General features: G+C 33.8%; 3 protein-coding genes across 3 annotated transcripts; 1 reads left to right on the forward strand and 2 right to left on the reverse strand.

The window, feature by feature from the left end:
• Positions 1 to 296: 296 nt before the first annotated feature.
• On the reverse strand, positions 297 to 5,413 carry LOC132185964 (protein BREAKING OF ASYMMETRY IN THE STOMATAL LINEAGE-like). The gene is made up of 5 exons (XM_059599786.1): positions 5,321 to 5,413; positions 4,981 to 5,232; positions 4,793 to 4,897; positions 1,074 to 1,231; positions 297 to 496 (listed from the first exon to the last, which is right to left on the reverse strand). Exons 2-5 carry the CDS (start codon positions 5,158 to 5,160, stop codon positions 388 to 390), a joined length of 552 nt encoding a protein of 183 aa, XP_059455769.1. The 5' UTR covers positions 5,161 to 5,232; positions 5,321 to 5,413; the 3' UTR covers positions 297 to 387.
• A 1,766-nt stretch (positions 5,414 to 7,179) lies between these two features.
• Positions 7,180 to 16,827, reverse strand: LOC132184302 (protein MICROTUBULE BINDING PROTEIN 2C). Its single transcript, XM_059597881.1, has 6 exons — positions 16,733 to 16,827; positions 16,391 to 16,624; positions 15,809 to 15,892; positions 11,701 to 12,036; positions 10,808 to 11,026; positions 7,180 to 7,835 (listed from the first exon to the last, which is right to left on the reverse strand). The coding sequence occupies exons 2-6, from the start codon at positions 16,613 to 16,615 to the stop codon at positions 7,680 to 7,682; spliced, it is 1,020 nt and encodes a 339-aa protein (XP_059453864.1). The 5' UTR covers positions 16,616 to 16,624; positions 16,733 to 16,827; the 3' UTR covers positions 7,180 to 7,679.
• A 2,591-nt stretch (positions 16,828 to 19,418) lies between these two features.
• On the forward strand, positions 19,419 to 20,561 carry LOC132185219 (uncharacterized). The gene is made up of 2 exons (XM_059599019.1): positions 19,419 to 19,646; positions 19,770 to 20,561. Exons 1-2 carry the CDS (start codon positions 19,419 to 19,421, stop codon positions 20,559 to 20,561), a joined length of 1,020 nt encoding a protein of 339 aa, XP_059455002.1.
• The last annotated feature ends 892 nt before the right edge of the window (positions 20,562 to 21,453 follow it).

Genomic DNA, 21,453 nt, shown 5'->3' on the forward strand with positions numbered 1-21,453 from the left:
ATGGACGATCCGTGCCTACCAAAGATGGATTATCCTTATTCTTTAATATAGTATTTTCTTGTTTAGTTATAGCATGCATAGAATGAATCTTCATGATTAAATATGATTAGCCATTGTTGTAAGAATAGCGGTGAGGTCAATAGCCTACACTCTGTCTCTTTATTTTAAATCAATTCATTTTGCGCTATTTTATGCACTTTAGTCACAAACAAATCAACAACTATTTGCTTAAGTTACTTTTGATCTCGATAACTTGATAACATCCCTGCAATCCTTGAGGTTAAACACCCTCAACATAGCCCTATCCTTTAAGGATTCGTTCTATTGCGAATGATATATTATTATTAGTATATTTTTGTACACAACGAGCACATCACAATGCAACTTTCAAATTCCAAAACACTGAAATCCCACACAACGGGCCTTGTGCTTCCTTAATTGCCGGCCATCTGATTTTGGCATTTCCATAGGGCTTCCCATCCATTCCCACCCCAACCTGCAACATCATATTGTAGAAACATGAAGCTTAGAGAGATTTCGATTTGAAACAACAAGAAGACATCCCCAAGCATTTGCTCCCTCTAAAGGATGTGCACATTAAGTAGCAAAATGGGTTCCTTCTAACTTTGTGTTTAGGGTTGGGGGGTGTCTTACACGGGTCTTGATTTTACTTTCAGAGATGGGTGGCGCTGCCTTAAAGATGTTAAGGGTTGCTTTTTAACTTAGTGTTTGCAAGCATTCTCACTCATTTTATATTAGAATTAGAAACGAAAAATAAGCTCTTTGTGACGTGTCCTTTTACTGATTTTGATTGGGGCAAAAAGAAACAAAAACAAAAGTAACTTTACACGTAGTTCCACTTTTTTATACTCATTTTTTTCACACTTATAAGTGACTTTAAAACCCTCAAATAGACTAAAATATAATAAATCAAATGAGGGTTTTTAAAACTGTAGAGAAATATAAGAGCATTATTTTTTTTAAAAAAAAAAAACAAATAAAAAAAATAATAATAATAATAACATAAAAAAATAAAAAATAAAAAAAAATAAAAAAAGGAAGTTTCAACTTACACTGGAAAGGCAAAAGATCCATTGCTGCCATCGGATTGATTAGATTCACTTGATCCTACTGACGCCAGGCGGTCTTCAACCTCATGAGCAATATGATATCTCCTTCTCATGCCGTTTGTAGGCCCTTCAGCATCAAAGTATATGCTTTCTTCCTCATCCTACCAAAAAACACAATAATTAGCTTCTTCTTCTTCTTTTTTTTTTTCCAAGAAATACGAAAATAATTATAGAAAGTAGGAATCTATGTCAACTCGTTGGTACAACACTTTTTAAAGACACCTTTCCAAATGGGAATTCAACAAAAAAAAAAAACAAAAACAAAAACAAAAACAAAAACCTATTTATATAAACTAGCTCATAACCCGTGCAATACGTAGAATTATTTATTATAATTTAATTTCAAAACTTAAAATACATCTCCATCATTTTTTTTTTATTATAAATTAAAAAAGTTGTGTAAAAAAATCTATCACACCTATTTCAATAAAATATATATATATAGTAAAGGTTATACAACAATATATTGCTAAATATAGTGATACAATTACACATAAGATTGCATGAATATATAAATCACATAAAAATATACTATCATAAGAACCATATATAATTTTAGTTTTAATGCATATAAATTAAAACATGTTAAAAAATTCTCATGTGTAATTTAAAATGGAAAGAAGTGTAAAAAAAAAAAAAAAAAAAAAAGTGGAATGAGTTAAAACATAATACCCTTAATTAATTTTAATTTAAGCACATTAAAAAAAAAATACATAAAAATCATAGTAAATCACACAACCAAATAGAAAAAAAACAAAAAAACAAAAAAACAAAAAACAAAAAACAAAACAAATAAAACATTAAAATGAGTTAAAACATAAGACCCTTAATTTTAATCTAATTCATATAAATTAAAACATGTTACATTTATTCCCATAGGAGTAGTTTTATCTCTTTCATAAAAGAACAAGATACAAAATTGTGGAAGGAATATTGGAATACCAAAAAAACAGAAAGAACAAAAGAGTCAATTAAATTTACAAAAGAAAAATAAGAAATTTGAACAAAAAATAATATATACATTAGAACAAAAAAAAAGAAAAAAAAAAAAGGTAAAACAAAACCACATGAAATAAATATCTCTTTCTCTATATTTTTCCTAGTTCCAATGATATTCATAGGTATAAGAAAACTTATTATCAAAGAAAGGTTTTTTTTTTTTTTTTTTTTTTTTTTTTTTTTTTTTTTTTTTTTTTTTCGACTATCCTTCACATATATAACATAAAATGAACTACTTTTAGGAAAAAAAAAAAAAAATCGATGAACATCAACATAATCTAAAAAAAGTCATAACTCATTACAAAAATGACGATAGGAAACTCTCTTTCGCTATCATTTCCTTGAATTCAATGTAAAATTTACCAAAGAAAAATAATCAATTTGAATAAAAAATAATATATAAACCAGTAGAAAATTTAAGGGAAACAAAAAAAAAAAAAAATGGAAGAAGATAACGACATGAAATAAAGATAAAAACACTAAAAAATAAAATTTTTAATATAATTCAAAGAAATATATTAAAAATTTTATACTATCATAAAACCCCTTTTAATTCTAAAATTTTCCAAAATCAATGTAAAATTTACAAAAGAGAAGTAATCAATTTGAATAAAAATAATATATAAATTAGAAAAAATATAAGGGACACAAACAAAACAACGATTGGAAACTTTCTCTCTCTCTCTCTCTCTTTCTTAAATTGAGTGTAAAATTTACAAAAAAAAATTATAAAAAAAAAAAAACATTGAGATATAAATAGAAAGCAAGAAAAGAAAAAAGAAAAGTAAACAGATAAAGAGATAGAGAGAATTTCAAAACATTTTGTTTTTTTCACTAAGACATCAATTAAATGCATTCCAAATAAAACACGTTTTAATTGTAGGGTATAAACATAAAGCAAAAAAAGATAAAAAGAAAATTAGAAAGAGAAAGAGAAAATTTGGGAACCTATTGTTTTCTTCATTAAGACAATTAAAATATTACAAATCAAACCCCTATGTTTTAATTGTAAAATTTCTCAAATTCAATGTAAAATTTACAAAAGAGAAGTAATCAATTTGAATAAAAATGATATATGGGACACAAACGAAAATAGAAGAATATAACCGCAGGATAAAGATAAAAAAATAAATAAATAAATAAAAACGAAAGAAAAAATGAAAACTATATAATTGAAAAGAAGTGTTATAGCAAAAAAAAAAAAAAAAAAAAAAAAAAAAAGAAAAAAAAAGAAATGTAGTATATTTTTTTCATTGAAAAACAACGATTGAAAACTCTCTCTTTCTCGTCTTTTTTCTAAATTGAGATATAAATAGAAAGTATGAAAAGAAAAAAGAAAAATAAAGAAAGAGAGAAAGAGAGAATTTTGGAATATTTTGTTTTATTCGTTAAGACATCAATTAAATGCATTCCAAATATAAATCCGTACATTTTAATTGTCTAGCAAGAGAAGATAAAAAGAAAAATAGAGAGAGAGAGAATTTGAGAATCTTTTATTATCTTCATTAAGACAATTAAATATATTACAAATAAAATTCTTATTTTTTAATTGTCTCACATTGATATATAAATAGAACTGTGACTCTTGAGCAAATAGCTCTTTTTTGACTATTTCATTTTTTTTTTTTTTTTAAAAAAAAAGAGAAGATAAATTGTTTAAAATTAATGCATATAATTAATTATGTTATAATTTCATAAAATTATGGGAGAGAAAGAGAGAGAGTTAACACAATTAATTCAAAAATAAATAAAAAACCAATTCAGATATGTAAAATTATAGGTGAGAGCAAGAATGTGCATTTGAGTAGAGAGAGAGAAATGTGCAATTATTAGATATTTTGAAACATTGGTGATCCGTAGAGGGAGTGAGAGAGGAAGAGAGAGAGACGTGCATTGGTTTATGGCAGAGAGAGAGAGAATTAACACAATTAATTCAAAAAAAAAAAAACAAATTCAGATATAAAATTATGGGAGACCCGAGAGAGATAGTTAAGACACTTAAACCATGTCCCTAAGAGGTAGATCAATCAGTTGGGACTACGCCTAATGAAGCGGATGTCACTAGTTCGAATCCCCCTCACCCCTCTTGTGCGAACATGTCAAAATAATAATAATAATAATAAGACAGTTAAACCATATTTGCAAACGTTAGTGTTCAGTAGAGAGCGAGGAGAAGTGCTACACACTCCAATTTTTTTTTTTTAATTTTTTTTTTAAAGTTTATTTCCAAATGATATGTCACCATCTTATGAAATTTATTATTTTGGAAAATGTGTCATCAACTCATGGAGTGGTGACACATCATTTGTAAATCAACTTTTGGAACAAAAATTTGAAATATTTAGCATTTCTCAAGAGAGATGTGTGTTTAAGTAGAGAGAGAGAGGGAGGGAGAGAGAGACAGAGAGAGTAGTGCATTAGTTTAGAGAGGGAAAAACAAAAAAAGGTTCAAACATAAAATTATGGGCGAGAAAGAGATTTAAGACATTTAAGTAGAAATAGAGGGAGAAAGATCACGTTGGTTTATTAGAGAGAGAGTTAAAAAAAAAAACCCAGTTCATACATAAAAAAAAAATATATGGGTTTAGGACACATGTCGTAATTCTATCAACTTTCTAAGCCAAAACTCGGCGCATATATATACATATGATATGATATGATACCTTTTGATTAGAGACCATAACATGCCCATCACATCCATTTCTATTCAACTTTTCTTCATTGCCATACCTTTTTACTCCTGTTTTGGCTTCCGCCCCATAATTGAGCTGCTTCTCCAAACCAAACCAAAGTAAAGGGCATGAATAAATAAAGTAAATTTCTTTTTCTCAACTTTTAAGTTGCTGCTAACCTTTCGGTTTACAGGTCTGGAAGTTTCCTTGACAACGTCGAATGCTCCATTCTCTCTAAAGCAGAAAACAATGTAGTCTTCATTGGAGAAATGTTGCCACCGGGAGTCATCAGCCGGCTCATTTTCAACCGGAATAACAATATCTCTCTCTTTGTTATTGCGCCTTCTGTGGCGTGTCATCTTCTTGCTGCAAGCTTTGACCGTTTCTAGTGTTTTTTATTGGCAATTGAGGTGATGTAGTGGGTTCATCATCTGGGAACATTATAAATTTTGTCAAAATGATAAGGAGGAAGAAGAAAAAATGAAGAAAGAAAAGGAAGAAGTTGTTGTTGTTGATTACCTGCAAGCCAAGAAACATGATGCCTAGTCTCTGACTCTCCGTCTGACTAGCCTTGGATTTGTCCAGGGTGTGCACATTATGTGTCTCCTTGTGTTGTGCCTTTTTTTTTTGCTATTTCTAAAAACAGTTTTGGGAGAGAGAGAGAGAGAGAGGGGGGAATTGGGTTGTGAAAGAGGGAATTGAAATGGGCATTTTTGAATTTGAAAAAGGGACAAGGGAGTTATGAACATAATGAGTAATGAGTCAGTTATGTTTTCTATACATGATAAAAATGAGAGAAATTTGTGGAGCACAGTTAACACATGTCCCCATTCTTTTTGGTTCTTTTTATTTGTCGTAAAAACAATAACGTTTCCATTTCGTATTCATTAAAAACATTTCCATTTCATTTTCAAGGCAAATTGTGTAGGATACTTCCTTTTATGTTTTCCCGATATATACATATATAGGACTTTACCCATTCAATCCAGGTATACTGAGGCTATGTTTATTAAGTTGTAAAATGATTTTTTATTTATTTATTTATTTATTTTATGGTGTTTGCCTATTTGGTGTGACCCAAACTAATAGTTAAGCTGAAAACATTTTTCCTTTTACGCTTATTTCATTTATGTAAAATGGTTTTCTTTTTTTAAAATTGTAAATTGTTTTTTGAATTGAAGAAAATATATTTTAACTCTCTAGAATATCACACTATCACTTATTTTTTGTAACTACGCTTCCAAACTTTAAAAAGTGGCATCAAGGGCTCACATTTTACCATTGGGTGTCAAATTAAACATTTTTCTCCTCAGAAGACCTTTAAGTTACTAAAAAAATAGCAATTTGAAAAAAGTAAAATTATTAAAAAAAAAAAAAAAACTGAAAACACCAAAAAAGGGATAGCCCTTTTCATATCCCCTTTTTTTTTATTTATTTTTTTAAAATGGTTATTAAAAGATAAAATTCAAAATATATAAAAATAACCATTTGAAAAGAAAAAATAAGGGGGCTAATATAAAAAGCGAGACCCATTTTTGGTGTTTTCAATTTTTATTTTTTTTTTAAATAATCTTACTTTTTTTCAAATGGTTATTTTAATGACTTAGAAGGGTATTTTGAGGAGGTGAATTACAAAAGTATCTAATCTGACACGTTACAATAAAATGGGAGTCGAATGTTACTTTTTAAAGTCTGGAAATGTAAGTGCAAAATGTCTTAATAAAATGGGAGTTCAATGTTACTTTTTAAAGTGCGGGGATGTAAGTGCAAAATGTCTGATAATTTAAGAGGCTAAAGCATATTTTTCCATACTTGAAACCCCTCCTCAAATCATCATTGTTTGTCGAACAATTGCTAGACCTTGCACCACTGCCGGAGGTTACCGAAAGTTGTTGGCCGTTTTCTGCTGTCACTCATTTTCCGTATAAGCCAAATGTTGAAAATATTTTTAAGAAAATAATTTTTTTTTGGAAAATTAATTTCATTAAAAATATTTTTCAACAAAAAACATTTTACGTCAAAATAAACAGAGCCTAAAACATTTTCTTAACAATACATTTTAATCGGAAAATGAAATTCATGTCGTGCACACACAAACACAATCAAGATTCATGGCCACCATTGACTAGATTAGATAAATTCAAATCATAACTTCCAAATGAATAGCTCAGTGAAATTTCCACTAAGAGCATTCCCAATGGAAGAGCCAAATGTTACTTTTATCTAGAATAGCTCTTCAAATGTTCAAAAAACCTCCTACATTGGATGAGCCAAAAATATATGTAAAATAGATATTTGATTAAAAGAGCTAAAAAAAAAGTTCAATGTAGCAGCACTTTTTAAGGGAGCCATTTTATTTTTTAGTGTTTCTTTCTCCTGCTTTATCTTTTTCCCAAATCTTTTCCCACCTTTTTTTTAGAAATATAGCTAATCGGATGTGTAGACACTTAAAAATGGCTTAGCTAAACTAGATAAAAGTGAGTTTTGAAGAGCCATTTTACATAAAAATATGGCTCTTCCATTGGGAATGCTCTTGTGAACAAAGGTAGAACACTTGCAAGAACAAAGAATACGTACAACTTTCAGCTCCTTGAAAATGAAAGGACCCTCTCAGATACACACATTGCATCTATTAGTTCCCATTCAACATCTAGGAACAAAAAAGACATTTGAAAAGCAAGTGGAAAGCTTATCCTTGCATCATTCAGATATAATTATCAACAACAGCCCAGCAAGCAACACACAGGGAGAAAAAAGAAGGGGGGGAAAAAATCAAGACTTTTTTTCTGCTGGGAGAAATACCTCATAGTGTGAAGCCTCTCAATACCTAAGAACTAGAGTGGAAATACTCCAAGCTAAAGAACTCCCTGGCTCAACTTTAGGCTTTCAGAACAAATGATTGAAGATGTAACCTTGCTCGGGCTGCAGCAGTAATAGATTCTTCATCTTGCCTTTCTTTTGCAGTTGCAACTGCAGCAATATAAGCTTTTCTTGCTTCATCCATTCTTTGCATCTCCATCTCATCCAAATCATCCTTTTTAAACAAACACAAATGTGTGAGTTGCAAATATACAACAACCAACAAACCAAAGTTATACATATCTGCAGACTCAAACCAATTCCTCTCAATAGCTTATTGGCTAATTGCTTGTGATGGTTTATTATCTCAGTTAAAAATTACTCTCATAATTTATCATTTAGCTCTTTCACCATGACCTTAGAAATCATTTTGTTTTTTATTTGTTCTTTCTCTTCGTGCATATCTCATTTAGATAATATAATTTAGGAAGAAGCAGTGCAGTGTAAGAGCATCTTCAGCAGTAATAAGTAGGTCAGTTTGGGAAGCAGCGTGGGAAGCAGTGTCACGTGCCTTACAAATTAGGGCTTCTAGCCTGGCTATTGAAAGGTAATGATTCAGAAACTGAGCAGCAAAGAAGGAAGTTTCAGCAAAGGAAGAAGCAATCGAGTTGTCCGAATTAAAACCGGTAAACTAAGGTCCAATTGAATTAAACAGTATAATTATTGCTGCAAAGGGAAGTGAGGTACAAAGCACTTTTCTGGTTAAGTACATTGCTAGGGAAGCAAAAAACATTCAATGCAGCAGTATAGATGAGCTAGGACAGCCTTGTTATTATTCAGTTTATAGCTGCCTTACGTAATAATAGATGGTGGGTTATGGGTTAAGAGAACTATTTACTTGAAATTTCCTGGCACCAACAAATTGCAGTTTTTAAGGTTAGTTTAAAAGAGTTAGTTGCTGTCTAAAGATTGCGAAAAATATAGCGTTTAAGGGTTGCAGAGGTTCTCAGAGGAGGATTATGGAAGTTGAAAAGGAAGCAAACAGAGAAGAAGCTGGTGGCTGTTCTAAGCTGTGAGAACAGTAATGTAAAGAGTATAGTGGGCTGATTATGGGTTCAAAAAATGATGAAGGTTCCAAAAAACAAAGAGAAAAAAAGAAGACAAAGAATCAAGAAAGATAAGGAGCATTCATTTTTTTTTGATAAATAAGTATTCATTAAAAAGCGAATAGGGGCGCAACCTTATTGCACAGGAAGTATACAAGACACACACACCCCTTTAAAGATAAAAAGAACACAATTCCACAAATTGATGCATGGTAGAAACTTGAGGAATGCTCAAGGCTCCCGACCAAAGGAAAAACAATTTGAGAAACCTATTGCTAAGCTCCGCCGTTGTCATTTCCTTATCTTCAAAACATCGAGCATTCCTCTCCCTCCAAGTAGTCCACATAAGGCACAAAGGAGCCATTCTCCACACCTCCATCACCATTTTATTACCTCTTTGGCCTTTCCAGCAATCTAGGAGGTCAATAACCCTACCATGCATGACCTAGTTCACATCAAAAAGGGCAAAAAAGAACACTCCAAAGAGCACGTGCCACATCATTATGGAGGAGGAGATGATTGATAGACTCACCACTCCCCTTACACATACTACACCAGTCCACCACGATCAAACCTCTCTTGCGAAGATTATCCAAAGTGAGGATCCTTCCTAGAGTAGCCATCCACACAAAAGAACTAACACTAGCGGAACTTTAACCTTCCATATACTCTTTCACGGGAAAGAAGAGCTCCCCATCTCGTGCCTCTCTGAAAAAGAAGAAGAAAGCACTCCAAAAAATGATCGAACCTCACAAAGCTCTCTTGGAAGGAATCCACCAAATGCGGTGCACACCCCCCAAATGGCGCCAAGTCTCATGCACTGATTTTCTGTGATGCGGATGAGGAACAACTTCGCAATTTACGCTGTCTTTTCCTATGTTTTGAAGTTGTTTCAGGTCTAAAGATAAATCTGCCAAAGTCAGAAATTGTTCCTATTGGGGAGGTGCAGGATATTGATTTGTTGGCTAGTATTTTTGGTTGTCGGGTGGTGGGCTTACATATGAAGTATTTGGGGCTTCCTTTGGGGGCGCATTACAAGGCTTCCACAATCTGGAACAGTATGCTTGAGACCATGGAAAGGAGGTTGGCAGGGCGGAAAATGGGTCTTTTATCAAAAGGGGGGAGGCGTACGCTGATTAAGAGCACTCTTTCTAGCATACCAACCTATTTGTAATCTCTTTTCCCCATTCCATCGAGTGTGGCAAACAGGGTAGAGAAGATGCAAAGGAATTTTTTATGGGGTGGTACCAATGAGGAGATGAAGTATCACTTTGTTAAATGGTCTCTCGTTTGCTCTCCTTTGCAAAGTGGTGGCTTGGAGATTAGAAATCTGCGTAGGTTTAATCAAGCTTTATTGAGGAAATGGTTATGGCGGTATGCTACGGAGAGGGAAGTTTATTGGAGGAAGGTAGTTGAAGGAAAATATGGGAGTATGGATGGGGGTTGGTGTACTAAACAGGTTGAGGGGTCTTTTGGTGTTGGGGTTTGGAAGCATACTAGGAGAGGGTGGGAGTCTTTTTCTAAGTTCATCAGATTGAAGTTGGAGATGGATCCCAAATTAGGTTTGGGCATGATATTTGGCGTGGAGATCAACCTTTAAAGGAGGCTTTCCCTGAATTTTTTTCGTATTGCAAGAAACACAAAGGCTTGGGTGAGTGATAATATGCAGATTTTGTATGAGGAAGTTCATTGGAATGTTCCTTTTTTACGAGTACACTTCAAAGCTGTAAACATCTAATCACTTTTTTCTAGTAAGAAAACCCTAATGCAAATCCTAACCCCAAGACCAAATAATTCCAGACCATGAATACAAAAACCTAAGTATAATAATAAAACAAAAGCAACAAATAATAAGGCTCAAACAACTATTATGGACATTTAACCCTCGACTAAAAAGAGTGTTTAATTGGCACAGGGCTTTTATTGAAATAAGGCCCAAAGCCCTAGTCTTGGGCTTCCAAACGGCAAACAGCATGGTTTCTTTTTACTTTCTAGAGCTGCTGTATCAATGGAGATATAAATTCTAGAAGATATAAGCACCAAAAAGAAGAAGAGTATATGTCAGATAGAAGCAAACAGAAGGTGGTGACTATAAACTTACATTACAAGGCAGATGATCCAAATATTTTGCTGTTAGGTCATAATCATCAGCATATACAGCGGAATCACTCTTTGTCAAGCCTTCAAACAACAGCATAAATGATGAAATTTCTCCTTGCATGCGGTCCAACTCTTGCTGGAGTTTGTCCACTTTCCTGTTGGATGTCATTGTTTCCCACTGTATCTTTTCAAGCGTAGCTTGCTTGTCCGCAAGCTTAATCTGTGGAAAAAAAGTGCTGTTAGTAACAAATGAGACGATTTCATCCAAAAAAAAAAAAAAAAGTTAATCAAGAAAAAGAAATAGAGATATATACAATATTATCTTCTTTTCCCAAATGGAGCATGCAGTCAGGTTTCAACTTGATTGGTTAGATGCTATACCATGTTTATTAAAGAAAAAAGCAAATCTTTTAAGATTCATAACAAAGAAGAAAAAAGCAAATCTTTTAAGATTCATAGCAAAGAAGAAAAACAAGTAGTTTGATTTCAATGCATTTTGAAATTAAAAAAATCAAAATTTCAATTCAACTGAACATAACCCATAAAAAAAAAAAAAAAAAAAAAAGAACATCAAAATTTTAAATTGACACTGACACTTTGTAAAATTATGTAATATTGGACTAAGACCAAATTAATGTCGAAACTAATATTATAACCTTTATTAAAAATAACCTAGAAGTGTTGCATCCATATACACTTTAGCTGACTCTTTCACATTTCCTAAGATCCATATCAACAACTTCATCAGGTATTGCAGTAAAATGACAACATTTGAGAAATCTGTATCTTATCTTATATGTCACTAAAATAATAAACCAGAAGTTGGCACTCACAAACCGGAACACTTGACAAATTCATTATGCTAGTAAAACAACAAAAGCAATAGATTGGTACCTTTGCATCAGAAAGTTGCAGCTGCGTAGACTTTATTAAAGAGTCCTTTTGTGAAGCTTGGTGTCTCAGTTCATCAAGTTTAGCTTGAACAGCAGCATTCACCTGATTCTTTGAGATCTCCGCAGATTTCAAAAGTTCATCTTTCTCCGATAATTTCATTCGCAGATCCTCCACTTGTTCCTTTAACATGACCAACTCTTCTCTGTCCTTTTCTGCTGCCAAAGCCCTCGACGAAAAAACTGAAAAGTTGTCAGCATCTGGGTTGTTGCTAGTGTTCTCTCTTCTCTTTTTGGTGGGAATGGATTGAGCTGCAGTCCGTCCTTTTGATTCAGTCACCTTCAAATAATGAAAAGAGCTATCAGCACCCACTTGATGATCCATACACAGCAAATTACTGCCAGGCACAAAGCCCCAGTTATGAAAAAAAACAAAACATCCTAAAACTACAACACATAATTAGACGGTCAAATATACAAAGAAAAGTTGCAACCTGAATTAAAATTGAAAACGAACTTTCGTAATTCTAGCAATTACAATTATAATTGGTAATCTGCAATAAGATACTCTAAACTCACTATTAGACTGCTTGATTAGGTAATACAAAGTAGAGAGGTATACAGTAACTACTTCAGTCCCAAGGAAAGATAAAGGTTGCATTAATTGGCTAATTGGCTTCCAACCTAACAAACAAATAGTTCCCAATCAAATTTGAAAAATTATTAGCTCAGACTTACTCAAATCCATGTGTGTGTGTGTGTGGGGGGGGGGGGGGGGAACTGCTCCTAGTCCACACCAAAACATTCATAGATATGTCTAGATTGCCCAACTGCAAAAAATTTTCAACTTCTACTTTTCCAACGGTTTAATTCACTAGTAAAACATAGCCACAAGTATGCTAGCTTTTGTACAAGTAGACTCCACTTTTAAATAAACGTTACATCTCAATAGCAACTTTTAGTATTCATTTTTTTGATAAGTAATAATCCCATCTTATTAAAAGCGTAACGCGCTCCTAAGTACACTAGAAGTATACAAAAGGAATTATGTAACTAGAAAAAGAAAAACGAACAAGAAAATCATCATAGCTAATTGATAGAGGGGACACATAAGCCGTAGTCCAAAAATACAACGTATGGAAAAAAGAGGATAAAATATCTTCCAAGATCCTCTCTAAATCCTCAAAGCTTCTATTATTTCTTTCCCTCCATAAATACCAAAATAGGCAAGTAGGCACCATTTTCCACACCATAGCACTCCTCGACCTTCGAGAAGACCACCAACAAGCAAACAAGTCGATAACACATCTAGGCATAACCCACGACATCCTAAAACGACTAAAGAGAGCACTCCACATAGCAAAAGCTACTTCGCAATGAAGCAAAAGATGGTCCACATACTCCCCATTCCTCTTACACATGCAACACCTGTTCATCACTATAACATGCCGCTTCCTTAGATTATCCAAGGTAAGGATTTTGCCTAGGGCCGCTGACCAAGCAAAAAAGACCGCCATCAAAGGAGCCTATGTCTACCACACACTCTTCCAAGGGAAGCAACTACCTTCAAAACACGCCAAGAAGCAGAAGGACTTGACATGAAACAAACCTCTTTTGGAGAAAACCCACCAGAACTTATCTTCACTACCTCTACTCACTTTAATTGAATGCAACACCTGGCAAAAAGAAGCAAAGACATCCACCTCTCAATCATGTGCCTCCCTAATAAAGCGCACATTCCACTAGTTGGAACCGCCCAAAAACTGCAAATTAGTCGCAACCAAGGCGTCCTTTGCACAAGCAATACCAAAAAGAACTAAGAACTCGATAAGCTACTTTAAGAATCGTATCTCCACACCACAAATCATGCCAACAGCTAATCCTAGTCCTATCCCCCACCTCAAGTCTAGTATAGCCTAAAAATTTATCACAACTCTTTCTGATGTTCCTCCACAACCCCACCCTGAAGGTTCCTATAGGCTCAAGGGAGCACCACCCACCCCATAAACTCTCCACCGAGCCTTTCTCTTAATCCCATAGTGCCACAACCATTTACCTAACAATGTGAGATTGAACACCATCAAATTCCTGATACCCAACCCTCCTTCAGAGATCGGAGAACATACCTTGGTCCAACTCACCAAGTGATATTTGAACTCTTAGCCTAGCCCACCCCATAAGAAATCATGCTGAATACACTTAGCAACACTTGCTAGGAAAGGGAAGAGAGACAAGAAATAAGTGGGTAAATTGGCAAGAGTGCTCTTTATAGGGGTGACCCTGCCACCCTTAAAAAGACAAATACACACATATACACATTATACAACCAAAAAAAAAAAAAAACAAAAGACCTAGCTCAAACTTATTTGAGATCTCATGATTTGTGTTACGAGGAAACAAAAAAAAAAAAAAAAAAACATAGTATTTCATGTAGTATTTATTTGATTTCTTATCATACCCTATATGCCTATATTAACTTGTAAATTTCAAATAGTCTTCTATATTTTTCTCTTTGTAATATGTGATTCTTCATGGATCCTACCCATAATCACAAAAGATGACAATACATCTCAAGCATAGAATAATAAAATATAGATAAATTCTTCTGCATTTATGCTAGGGTTGTTAAATCCATTTTTACTACCTACTGTTTGCAGTTTTGTCAAAAAACTACCTAGGTTTTCTAAAATGGCAATTTTACTACCTGAGTTTTACACGTTTATCAAATTATTATTTCTGTCAATTTTCCATATAGAAGATAACAGTCAATGTGTCATGTGGGCAAATAGCCACGTATCTCCTATAAGATTGTGTCACGTGTACATCACACCATCTCATACTCAACACGTCAACATCACTTGCCACATCAATATTTAACATATTAATTAAATTATAATTATACCTTTATGCTAAAGAAAACTGGCTAGATATCCACCCACAACTAGCATGTAGATCCAACCCTGAGGGGTGGAGGTCCCAATCCTTGCAACCTTCGCAAGGGGTGAGTTGTGGAGTCTCCACAAACATTCATAGAGGCACAACCTCCACGAGGGGTCACAGAGGCTCCATGACCCGCGCCTCACAGGTGGAGCTCCGCAAGGGGGGTCGTCAGACCTCCACGACCCACCCCTCGTAAAGTCATGAAGCCCTCCTCAAGTGGGTCGTGGAGGCCTCACGTGCAACCCCTTGAAGAGATTGGGGGGTGCCTCTACTACCTCTGGGGTGGATCTACATGGGTAAAAAGTTGACCAACTTTTTTTCCTTCCCTTTTTTATAATTTTTTTAAACATAAAGATGTAATTTTATTATACTTAATTAATATGTTAAGTATTGATTTGACAAGTGACGCTGAGGTGTCAAGTATGGGATGGTATGATGTACACGTGGCACAATCTTGTGGAAGATGATGATATGGCTATTTGGGGCATATGGCAACATGATCGTTATTTTTTGGATGGAAAATTGACAAAAGTAGTAATTTGATAAACGTGCAAAACCTAGGTAGTAAAAGCGTCATTTTTAAAAACCTAGGTAGCTTTTTGACAAAACTGCAAGCCAGAGGTAGTAAAATGGCATTTACCCCTTTATGTTATTACCTTTACACATTGAAGTACTATGACAAAAATATACCAATAACTGTATTTCCAAAAACATACCTTTACCACCATGGCGTACCAAGGGTGGCCATATGAGCATTTCTAAGAAACGTTGACTACAATAAACTTACAGCTAGGGAAAGTGAAGTATGAATTACTTTCACCTCTAATGGCTAAGATCCAATTAGAACATAATTAAGATCTCTACATTTATTTCCACTTGATTCCTCCGTATTAACCAAAACAAAAAACCCAAAAAAAAAAAAAAGAAGATATACCATTCCTTACTTGCAACATCAAACATGGTTGTGATCTAACCTAACATCAAAAAAGATTTTCTGGGAATGCAATGCCACCTTCCTCTTAAATCTAACGAATAATCACCACACATTGTTGTGAAATTCAACATGAATGACACAAATGTTTCCAAAACAAGTAAAAGCAAGCAAAGTAAATAAATGACAAATAACACTGTACAGATAACCAAAAAAAAAAAACCTGACTGTAAGACATTACTTTTTTCGATAACGATTCTCTTGAAGGCGTCTTTGTGTAGATCATCGAACCCCGCCGCGTAAACGAACTGCTCGGCTTCCGATCCTAACCAGATTCATTTCAAAAAATTCAATTACAGAAAGAAGACAAAAAATAATAATAATAATAAAATAAGCAATGAAAATGCTCCGTTTTAATTTTGGCTACGAAACTCTGAGAAAGACAGAAAATTACATTCCTCAGTTCTTGAATTTACCATCATTCAAAACCCAGGAAACTAGAAGCCAAAAACACAAAAAGAGAAACAAAGTTCAACAAATAATCGACGCCTTCAGCCCAATACAACAACTACCCTTTACTTCAAATTCAGAGTCTTTAGAGCTTAAATAATTTTTTTAAAAAAAAAATTATTTATGTTATCTTTTTTCACCATTGCAACTTCCCAGTGTACCAAATACTCTATTAAATTACAGGGAAAATCTTGGAAATTTTCCCTCATTCAAAATCCCACTAAGCAAAACCCCTACTTTCGATAAACCCAAAAGAACCAAAAACAAATACCAGGAAAAAAAAATCCGAGAGAGAGAGGGAGAGAGAGTTTACGATGAGAGACTGAACGAGAGGGACTATCTCTACAAGGTCTTGGAAAAGGACCCGATCCAAGCTGCCACTTGGACCCGCTGGGGCGGTAGCGGTTGAGTTGGCGAGTGAGGACTGAGTTAGCCGGTGAGTCGGAGACGAGTTGTGATCCTCCCCCGAAAGCCACGATTTTGGGTCCCCGAAATTCGCATTCTCTTGCGAATCCACGAAACGCTGCGCCTCATACATTTCACGCTTCTGCCGATCAAAAAATATTATCGATTAAGAGAAAGAATTTTCACTGGAGAAGAGGTGTGAGTGAGTGCGAGTTGCACACAGAGAGAGAGAGAGAGAGAGAGAGATGACTTTGTTTTGAAATCAGGCCTCTTCGGACATGGATCTTCAACGGAACTTGGACGAAGTAACACGCTTACCCAAATGCCCCCCGATTTTCTATTAACCACTACAGATGCCACTCCTCTGTGACTAACGACTAGAAAGGCTTCTTTTTTGAATTTATACTAGAAACAGTAGAAAGTTACGTTCACAAGAATCACAACTGTCATTTTGTTTTTACTTTTTTCTGAGCAATTCTTTTTGGCATTTGAAAAATTACTTTGATCTAACATATGAACAAGCGTTTCTGTGTTTTTAGTTTTTTTTTTTTTTCTTAAAATAAAAACAAAATGATAAGAAATTTGTTTTTTAAAAAAAAAAGAAAAAAAAAAAAAGAAGAGAAGGTCTATACCCTTAGAATGGATTAATGTGAATGTGGGATTCTGTAAATCAAAATGTTACACGATGAGGGCATGTGTCGTGGGTTCAAAATAAGCCAAGATCTTGGACCAGTATAGTTAATATCTATTTAGAAGGTTACTCGCTTCAAGTTACGAGAAACTTCACTTATTCGTTTCGAACTATCACAAATTTTGCAATGCCAGTCCAAACTATTAAAAGTTGCAATGTTGGTGTTTGATGTTTTAATCCCTTTCAATTCCTCTCTAATGTTAGTGTTTTTGTTAACACAAAATAGCTAAGAGCATTCATAACAATTACCCTAAAGCTACTTTCCCTCCTTGCATATAGAGAAAATCTATAAAAAAAAAATCACAAAAACTTACTTACAGCAGCTTTCCTATATCTTCCATATACATTAAGATTGCTCTTTACAAAGTCTTAAGATGCTATGATAAGTTTGTGCTATTATTCTCTTTGAAAAGCAAAAGGGTTTTCAAATATTTTTAAAGCACCTATTATTTTCTTATGGCCTGCTTAGAATTGTATTAAAGAGCTTAAAAAGTATTTTTAGTACCTAAAAAGTTGTGCAAAACAAAAGCTATCTTATTTGGTAATAAATTTCAAAAATACTTTTTTGACTTTTTTACTCTAAAATTAGCCAAAACGCACTTTTGACAAAAGCTTAAAAATAAAGTTTTTGCGAAAAAACGATTTTTGACTTAAAAACTATATTTCTCAAACTTAATCCCAAACATGCTATTAGTCTTGCATGTTGTAATGGCTTATTATGTTTTCATGTACTCATTAAAAAACTAGGATGAAATTTGTTACGTAGTGATTTGAGAATAGAAGCTTTGCATGCATTATGGCATCTAACCGAACACTCCCTACATTCTGACCGAACGTTCAACCACAAATCTAAATGTTCAACCATAAGCTAGAAGAACATTCGAACAGTGTCCATAATGGGTAAAATCAGGGCTTTGTGACCTTTTAGCTAGTTTGCTTTTCGATTAAGACCTCATGTCATAATTGGTTCTCTAGTACTACACATAACAATAAACTATGTTTCATTATAGTAAGGACTCCAAATATCTGATGATTCAAGTAAGCGTACGAGGTAAATAAATACTTTTGACTGCTTTCCAGATAAACGTACAATATATTAGTTGACTGAACACGCGTATGTTATAAGCATAACTACTTTTCATGCAACTGGGTAAATACTTTAATAATTGATTAATAAGATGCATCATACAACATGGTACACCGGTACGTACAATATATTGGTCATGGACTTATTATATAAACTTGATTTTATGATCAAATGTGTGTATGATATATAAGCATTGGATCCAATGGTTGCTCATGACTAGCGCAACCATGTTTCATTGGTGAGTTATTACAGGACATACATCATTAGTAGCGTGGGCCACCCAACGTCAGACTTGGTTGGGCTACTAGTATTATGGATGGTAGCGTGTAATATTCGGGGCACCGGTATTGTATTACAAGTTCCTCGAGACAATGTCAACTCTACTGAGAATGAGTAATATCTTAAGTAGACTATGTATGATAGTTATAACCAAATTATGACATTAGTTTTATGCATCAAAACTTATAGGTGATTGTCGTTGGGATTACACATAAACTTCTTAAAAATCAAAACTATACTTTTATGGTGTAATAATAGAAGCAATGTAACGACCTAGATTTTAAAACTCTTATTTAAATAATATTAAATAGATTAAAAATATAATGGATAAATTAGAACAATGATATGTGGATTAATGATTTTAAATAACTATTTAGTGTTAAAGGTATATTACATTGATTTTTGACCTCTTATGTATATTACTTCAATTCTAAAAATTTAGCTTCACTAATATGTTTATGGGCATAATTAAACCCAATTTAGCAAATAAATTATTTATATTGGCATTTAGTGAAGTCATAAATTAATTTGAAGCTTTTCAGTTTTTAGCCTAAAAAGCAGTGTCTTGATTTTCATACTGTCTAAATGAAATTAAAACTGCTAAAGAAAGATACCAAGGCTAGCCACCTTTGTTGAAAGCTTAAAGTCTTCTAGTAATGAGGGTTATAGGAAATATCATGATTATAATAATTTAATAAGGCAAGTGGCCAAGTAGGAATGCAAATAGTTAAAGCCTAAGTTGAATCAAGAACTTTGTATAGGCCAAAAATAGACTCAAACGAACTCAGATGAAGTCGAACCCAAAAATATAAAATGTTTGTCTTAGTTGAGCATATTGGGACTTCATTGTGGTGTACACCACATTGGGTGTACACCACAATGGGACTTCATTGTGGTGCAGCAATCGAGCGTATCAGTTGCTCAAGGCATGACTTTACTGATCAGCAGTTTCATACTTTCAATGGGACTCAAGGACATACAGTAGCTGAAGCTTGGATTTCAGATATCCAACTGCTGCACGACACACTCAAGTGTACAAATGAGAAAAAGTTGACATACACCGTATTAAGGCTAACTGGTGAAGCCCTTAAGTGGTGGAAGTCCCAGGTAGAGCTGATAGGACCTGGTGTTGTTATCATATAGGAAAGGTTTGTTGAGGAATTCAACAAGCAATATTTCCCAAGGTCTTAAAAGCAGTTAAGAGCTATTGAATTTCAGAACTTTGTGCAGGGTACTATGACAGTGGAACAATACTCAATTAAATTCACTGAGTTAGCCAGGTTTGGTATTAATCTTATTCCTGACGAAGTATCAAAGACGGAATGTTTTGAAAATGGCCTTAACTCTCGCATCAAGGAAAGAGTTGTCTACCATGAGATTAAAAACTATGCTCGATTAGTAAACATAGCATCCCTTGCTGAGAGGGCAATTCGTGAGACATCTGCAACTTACGAACATAGGAAACGGTCAATGCCTCAGGCATCCTATCCCTCCAAACGATTTGTCATAGGGACTAGCTCCAAACCGGCGGACCACAAGATTTTTCCTCCTCCAGTAGGAAATCAGAAGGCTGCTTGTCCCGAATGTGGAAGAATACATTTTGGAGATTGCAAGAGCGAAAGTACCAGTTGTTTCCGATGTGGTCAAAGGGGCCATTTTAAGAAGGATTGTCCAATGAATACTACGGGAGGAGCTGGAGCACAAAGGAATGACTTCCAACAAAGAAGGCCTGCTCAAGCGAGAGTATATACGTTGACCCCCGTAGATGACGATGAGAATGATGAAGCAAACAATGATATAGTGATAGGTACCATTTCTTTATTTGGTACTCTTGCGTGTACTCTCTTTGATTGTAGAGCTACACATTCATTCATTTCTGCAGTATACGCTAAGATTTGTCATATTAGTACACGACCATTAGGGCAAGATTGGTCGGTACAAACACCAGGAGGAGAAATGATAAATGAATTACTATCATCATTGAGGGATGAGTATAAGCATAGTCATGTAGAATTAAAATAAGTATATGCTTGTTTTTATCTTTGAAGAATTATAGCAGTTGTACTTAAGCAAAGAACTAATCATGGTACCATATAAGGATTGATATCTAGCTATATTTTGAGGAAAATGATAATCATATTAGTGGTACATGATCATGAATATTAAGAGATAGAGATGTTGAAAAATATTATTGCCTTATAGCCACTTTGACAAGGCTGATTAAATAAAATTGAGGAAACATGGTGAGCTCAAGAAGAAGACTACGACATTTTAAGGTATGAACTAGTGATTGAATAATTGTTTGAAATTGATGTTGTTAGGACTTGATAAGAAAAAATAGTGAATGCAATTTAAAAAGGAATATGTGATTTTATAAAAGTATGAAGGTCGTCTTTCATAATAATATGAACATTTCAAAGGTATGCCATTGAAGTTGTTTAAAGGATAAATTTTCTGAACAATATTTTGAGATAGGATTTCCATAATATACCTAAGGTATCATTAGGAACGATTGCAGAAGTTGAGTCTTTAGACTGTGAATAAGGTTTCCTCATTGGAAAATGAGTATCAATAATAAAAGGGTAAAGCGAAATTTTGGGAATATATACTTGATGTATTATGACAAAAGGGTGATTAAGTCATGATGCATCATTTCCATAAAGGGAAATAATGATGCTTAGCACATCATAAGGAGATTGAGAAAATGCTATGAAATATTAGGTGGTGATTAATTGAGGTAAGAAAATGATTATAGTATTACCTACAATTAATGATATGCTAAATTGCACATAGCACAAATTGTGAGCTTGATGAATACTCAAATGTAAGACTAGAATTGGTCTGTCCAAAATAGAGTTTCAGGTAATTGGATTCGTCAAGGAAAGTACTAAGTGGATCCAATATTTACCTTTTG

Source organism: Corylus avellana, chromosome ca6 (assembly GCF_901000735.1).
Source record: "Corylus avellana chromosome ca6, CavTom2PMs-1.0".
Lineage (NCBI taxonomy): Eukaryota > Viridiplantae > Streptophyta > Magnoliopsida > Fagales > Betulaceae > Corylus > Corylus avellana.